This window comes from Egretta garzetta, unplaced genomic scaffold, assembly GCF_000687185.1.
Source record: "Egretta garzetta isolate BGI_Z169 unplaced genomic scaffold, ASM68718v1 scaffold7, whole genome shotgun sequence".
Classification (NCBI taxonomy): Eukaryota; Metazoa; Chordata; class Aves; order Pelecaniformes; family Ardeidae; genus Egretta; species Egretta garzetta.
Window position 1 is genome coordinate 383986 of NW_009260350.1, and position 6662 is coordinate 390647.

The 6662-nt window shown below is 46.2% G+C and overlaps 1 protein-coding gene across 1 annotated transcript in view; it reads right to left on the reverse strand.

The window, feature by feature from the left end:
• Positions 1-851: 851 nt before the first annotated feature.
• UNC119B (unc-119 lipid binding chaperone B) overlaps positions 852-6662 on the reverse strand; it is a 7736-nt gene continuing 1925 nt past the window's right edge. The window contains exons 2-6 of the mRNA XM_009642875.2: positions 6186-6299; positions 5574-5685; positions 5162-5334; positions 3139-4270; positions 852-3058 (exon numbers count right to left, since the gene is read on the reverse strand). Of these exons, the coding sequence (XP_009641170.1) occupies positions 4158-4270; positions 5162-5334; positions 5574-5685; positions 6186-6299 (512 nt within the window). The 3' untranslated portion in view covers positions 852-3058; positions 3139-4157. The remainder of the gene's footprint in view (positions 3059-3138; positions 4271-5161; positions 5335-5573; positions 5686-6185; positions 6300-6662) is intronic.

Here is a 6662-nt window from a genome sequence, read left to right on the forward strand (position 1 = left end):
CCGGCCGCGCCCCGGCACCGCTGCCAGGGCCTGCTCCCCGAGGGGACAGCACGGAGGAGGTGGACGCGCCCGCAGCCCAAAGGCCACGCTGTGAGAGATACAAATACATGTCCGGTAACAGCACTGAGATCCAGGCAGACGGAGAGGGCGTTTGCTGGTGGTCATTTTTTCCCTTTGCTGCAGAGGAAGAGGTGATGACTCGGCCAGGCAGCGGTCCCTCAGCCTTGTCCTCGTCACAAAGCTAGGGGGAGCGGGCAGCGTCCGAGCCTGAGGATCATTACCCCCGGTACGGGGCCACGCTCTGGGGTGGCACAAGGCTCGGCAGCTCAGTGTGACAGGACAGCAGGGCAGAGGCCAACACTGGGAAACAGCTGAAGAGGACGTAATGAAACACAGAGCCAAGGAGTTACCACGTTTGGAACTTACTGCTTCACCATTGCCACCTTCCTCATTCATTTCTGCCATCTAAACACTTGTTTTATTCTTCCTGAACCCTCGGATAGGCGGAATAAACATCCTCAAGCACCAGAGAGGAGGCCGCTGCTGCTTCTCTGCAGCAACAGACATTGAAAATCCTAAGGAATACACACAAAGGAAGACAATTCCTACCAAAAACTGAGGACGTGGACAGCAGTACCCAGTCCGTATGACAAGAGATGACCTTCCTTCCAAGGTGCAATATGTATTCCTCAGTCATTTATGACAATAGCAGTCCAGGAAGCTTGTTTGCATGGATCCAAAGCACGTGCCTCAAAAATGTGAAAAAGAGGTCCTGGTCCTAAAAGGACAAATACTGAAAAGATTTAACATGAGTTTGTGGATTTGGTCCCTTTTTTTTTTTTTCTTATAGCAGAACACAGTATGATCCCAACTCGTTTTCCAACTCGGCACAGGGCCTGAAAGAAGCTGTCTGCACAGATACCTTTTCCCTTGCTCAAACTTTAACCGACACTGAAAGCATCTCCCTTGCACTCAGCACTTGGCTAGGACAGACCTTCCACTTGACGAGGGTGAGATCCCACTGGAATATCTTCCTAGCTCACTGGCATGAGTAGCTCTGACCCATCATTAAAGCATCAGAGCACACAATCCAGAATGAAGTTGCTCCATTAAACCATGTTTACCAAAGACATCATCCCTGCCGCAAAGAGAAGACACTTTATAGAAGGCGTCTAAGAGAGAAGGAACCTTAGGGAAGTACCAAAGTGGGGACAGGAGTTTGGGAATTCCTGATATTTTGGATTACAATCAACTTTTTCAGTGCTGGGTTGCCCTCTTGTAGGGACTTCTGTTCTGCAGCATGCCTTGGGCAAAGACCTAATCTAGCAAAGCAAACAAATTCAGCTAGAAACTGAGGGCTGCTAGTGCTGCCTGCAAGCCTTCCCATTTCCCCCCAGTTCTTTTTTTATTGCTGAATAGCTGATACATTCACCAATGGGAAAGCAACTGCTTCAATGCTTTTTTCTCATCGCTACTAGCAGAGGTAATGACTAAAGACAGGAATCCACTTTCCTATAAGCATCAAATGCCTCATTTACATTTGGCAGAGTGCTCTCCCGCTCTCAGCTGCATGCTGCAAAGCAGCGGCTAGATGGCACCCACACCCCGACGAACACCCTGACTGCGAGGAGCTGCACACCGCCTGCTACAAACGGCACTCACAGTAATTTCTGCTGCTCACTGGCAACAGCCTGTCTTCCTTTTTAAAGAACCTTTACGCAGCAACATAGAAAATAGGTGGGAATCATCACACTCATAAAAAAAGCAAGAGGTTGCTTCATACAGAAAATGAGATAAAAGTAGCATTTAAAGGCACCTGGATTTATACCACATACAAATTCAGCTCAGTACGCTAAAACTTCCCAGGGAATAACTAGCAGGTTCTTCAGGCACTATCCTGAGCACCTCAGAACACCTCAGGATAAAAACCACACTTCCAGGCAGTTCTGCCTTGTCACAAGTAACTACCCGTTCTTCCATAAAGACAAACATTTCCTACCTCACCAGCACAGCACAAGGCTTTCTGAAGACAATCACTGCAAGAGGCATCGCAAGCTCCACCTTACAAGCAGCTTTAACTAATTCTGAAAGAACTAAACAAGATTGCCTAAGTGCCTTTGGAGATGCTGGAGGGGACTGATGGTAGCAGAACTGTTCTTCATCTTTCAACCATGCAGACCTTGCCTCTCTGCATTCCCAAGACATTTGTTGTGGTTGCTCATGATTAATGCTCTACCCTGAACAGGTCATTTGTTGTGGTTAATCATAATTAAATACCTTCCCAAGAGCTGGAGATTCTTTCATGGCTGCCACCCCACGTACTCTCACTGCTCACCCTGATGCCAGCTGATCTTCTACACCAAAGCTAACGTCATTAATCTGCAAGGTAAAGGCATTGGTTTCTTATTGCTGTCTATGCATTAACAGGCTTTGGGCTGTTATGCCCACCCCACTTAATCCTGCTAAAATATAAGCTACACTGAATCTTACTTAACACAACAGGTAACCAACTGTATCCACCAAGGAGTTAGTCTGCAACTGTTTCAAGGAACAAGTGGAACTAATACTACCAAACGTCTCTCCTATAGATGCAACCTAACTCCCATGTACAAGAGACACAACTGACCAGCCCAGCTGGTGACAGGAAAAATGCCAGTCTTAAGAGCCAGCAAAACAGGCAGAAAAGGGTTTTTTTTAACTGAGATTTTGCATGGTCAGGAGCTGGGCGCCAGCACAGCTTCTGGGGAGACATGGGTCTTCTCTTCCCACTGCATGATGCTATTCCCTATTGCCAGATCCCAAACGCAGCGGTGAGATACACCCTCTGGTCTGGCAGTAACTAACTCAGCAGAACTTACTAAGCCATAAATAAGCAGCTAAGTAGGCAAAGCGGTGATGGGAACTCAAACAATTAAAAAGAGAATCATATAAATTCTCACTTTGTAAGAATCCCACTCTGTAACGCTGAGTGATCTGACCTGGGAAGCTTTTAGCTACTAATACCTCAACTGAAACAAAGCAAATGAGCTGGTACCACCACCATCTCTCCTTCCAGCACCTCTGACAGATCATTCAGGTTTAACATATAGAGAGATTGAAGCCTAGGAAGATCTGCTTCCTAGTCTCTCCTTCCAGCACCTCTGACAGAGAGAGATTGAAGCCTAGGAAGATCTGCTTCCTACACATTTTTCAAGTGATTTTCCAAATTCTCCCTTTTTCCCCTAAGTCCCACTAGACTGACACCTCCTCCTCACCCCAGCTAGACTGACCGTGTGTTGTCAATCTAAAAAGCAATACATTCTGTAGCAAGAGCCAAAATTCCAACCCAATGGGAAGCAGGAGAAATGGTAAATATAGTGAGATTAACTTCAGCTCTAAGGCTGATTCCTAAGCTCCAAAATTCAACAATTTGCTCACAAGAGCTCAACTAGAAATGCTATCAGACTGATTCAAGGACCAACCTGGATAAAAGCCCTTTTTCCCTATCTTGTATCTCTAGTGAAATCTCTAGCAAGATACAGATTAAGCTGTTCTCAGGGGCAGCTCAGACCCCTAGAGGCAGAGGGAAGATTCCCATACTGCTTAGAAGCCGAATTAGTCTCTTATTTTATCTTTCCCACTGAGAATTTTGGGATGCACCCTAAAAAGCAATCTCAGCCATGCTACAAACTAAACCACTGTGCACTGAAGAGATGATCTATCCAACTGAAGAGGAGATCTGCTCTTCAGGCATCACTGGCAACTTGAAGGGGGAAAATTTTCCTGCTAAGAAATAGCTTACCCAAACAATCTGACCTCTTGAAAAAGGGTAGTCACCCAACAGGTGAAGCATCAGAAGCACTAAAAGTGCAACCTAACTATAAAGACTAACAGCAATCATTTTCTAACAGTGCCTCTGATCCATGACCTAACCAAGGTACCAGAAGGTAACCAGAAATAGAGAACGAGAGGCAGGATACGTTGAGTGGCAGACAGAGAAGTGTTGCAGGGGGATTTCCTTTACTTTCACGAGCTGTCGTCTTTGCTTCATGTTTTCAGCCTCATGCAAGGAGAAAAGGTTTGGCAAGAAGCCTTATTGCACGAGACAGCAACTCCAGACCACTCCTGGACATCTGGAATGGTTAACGGCAGCACAGCATCCAGTGGACACAGAATAATTACTGTCCTCCATTGTAAGCGTAGTCGGCCTTGTTGTGCATAATCAACTTGTTGTCCACAAAGTAAAAGCTGTCTGAGCGGGTCTCGTATGGATTTTCAACCATCAGACGGACTGTGAAAGAGAAAGCTCAATTACATTCAAAAGCCTGCCACACTCCACTGGACAGCACAAAGTCAGAGTAAAAAGGACTCTGCCACTCTGCTGGGTTTACCGGGCTGGTGCTCTACCCTATGCAAGCAAGAGAAGCAAACTGCTCTGCTAAGCACGCTTCAAAAGCTCTGGCCTGCCCCTTCCTATTCTTCCTATTCACAGGACAAGTGCTGTCAAAAGCAAACAAAGGGGGACGGAGTAATCTCACACAGGACGCCCTTAGAAACTGTCAGAGCCACCACTAGAGCAGAGCAGCAATCACGTCTGTAAGCAGAGAGGTTGCAATCCACAATGAAAAAGCGGTGGCACTCCCCACATGCACAAACTCTGTGCCTCCTCCCGCACCTAGGCAGCCACAGAAGGGCCCACGTGCTCCTGCTCTATCCACCCCCTGAGGTCAAACATACCCTTCACAATGTATATTTGCAGAGATCTTGGTAGGCTCAAAAACACACCCCTCGGTGAAGAGCCAGTTCTGTTCCAAAGCAGGAGGCTCAAGCCCTAACAAGCAAGGGCTGAAAACAGACGTGTGGCTACCAAGAGAACCCTTTTTCAGGGTTTTGGTATCTTCTGGGCTACGCTGTTAGACATCAGGCATGTCAGCCCTGTGACTCTGATCAGTTCTTGCAGCCTGTGACTTGACGACACAGGTTGTCTTAGGCTTTCATTTTTAATGAAGGACAAATTGCAGCACAAATCTGTAATTCAGTCAAGATTACACACGGCTTAAACCAGGAACCTGTATCTATGCATCCCAGTCACAACTTCTTTCACAAGTAGAGAGAGGGAGAAAATGAGCATATGCACACACACAAACAAAACACACCTCAGCATGGGAAAGGAGATACTTACTAAGGTCTTCTGAGAGCTGAGGGAATTCATAAATGTGTTCACATGTGTTCCTGCTACTGGGGATGCAGAAGCCAAAATCAAAGTCAAAGTTCTTCAGCAAGCGATCTCGGAAGTAATGTCTCTCAATCATTCTAAAGTTTGACACTGGCTTTTCTCCCACTGTGAATTCCACTCTGTATGCAGAAAGTAGGAAAAAACAGCTAAGACAACATGCCTCTCTTCCTATTGGGAAGAACAGAGCCTTGGACTCGAGGCTACACAAGAATGCAACAGATCATTCCAGAAAAAGAGACTTTGAGATTTGTACTGTAAGATGGGTTCTCTCTAGTCTTTGCTCAAGTTTTGTTATAAACTGTCAAGTGACACTTTGTAAACATCTCATTCTCCCTTATTTCTATGAACTCATACTCACGTTGCACCAACAGTGCGAAGACGGAGAAATGCTGGGGTGAACTGGTAACGAACAAAGCGGCCTGCACTAGCGTCCAGTTCACTGTTGTCATCTTCATCCTCTTCATCTTGCTCTAGAAAATGCACCAGCTCAGTTATTCTGCTAATAGCATACATGTAAAGTAATACTGGCTAGTGGGTATATCAGGACAAGCTTGGTATTACTTAGGCAGTGAACATAAAGGTCTTTAATAATTGGTCTGAGACTCATACTGGCACTAAGTAATAAAGATCTGCTATGACAGCTGGCGCAGCCTTGGTGGCTCCAGAGCTGAAATCTCACAGGATATCCCCCCTCATGATTGCCAAAGCACATGAAAGAAACTCTGCACCACCACCAGCCAGAAAGGGAAGATTTGCCGCTTGATAGTACTCCCCCATCTCACGATAATCACTTTACATTTTTATGACAAGTTTCTCAGCAGAGGTAAACTCAGTGCTGTGCTTAAAGGAGAGGAACTTGGTCACCAGGACATACTGAAGGACCTTTCTGCTTGGTTTGCATGGGTCCTGCATTGCAGCTTCTCAGTTCCTCGAGCCTCTCTCTAGCCTCCCTGCAATGTTAGCATGATACCTGAAGCAGACGGCTTTGCAATTTCAAACAGCACTGTTCCAGTTTCAAGGTCCCGGATCTTAAACCTGGTGAAGTCAATGTTGTAAATGTTGTCCTCAGGTTTGCATAAATAATCTAGAAGAGAGAGAAAACATATAGTAGCATTTCAAAAGATCTCTGAGCAATTACCAAAGGAATTTCTTGTTCTGTTAGCCCCAGCCCAGCCTGTTAAGATACATACTGCAAGTCGTTTTGCAGAAGCTTAATGAAAGCGGGACAAAATTGAGGCTAGAAGAAACAAAAGCATGCTACGTGCCAGGTAGCAGAGCAAGAAAGGGAAGGGGATCGGCACAGAAAAGCAGAGATCAGCAGCCCAGACGAAAAACAAACAAAAAAAAAGCCCCCAACCCCCCAAACTTTCTGGCAGCTGTAACAAAGCTGAAGGCAGGAGCACACGGCGCTGCTGCAGCCAGCGCCGGCCAGCCCGCCCGCTCCTCA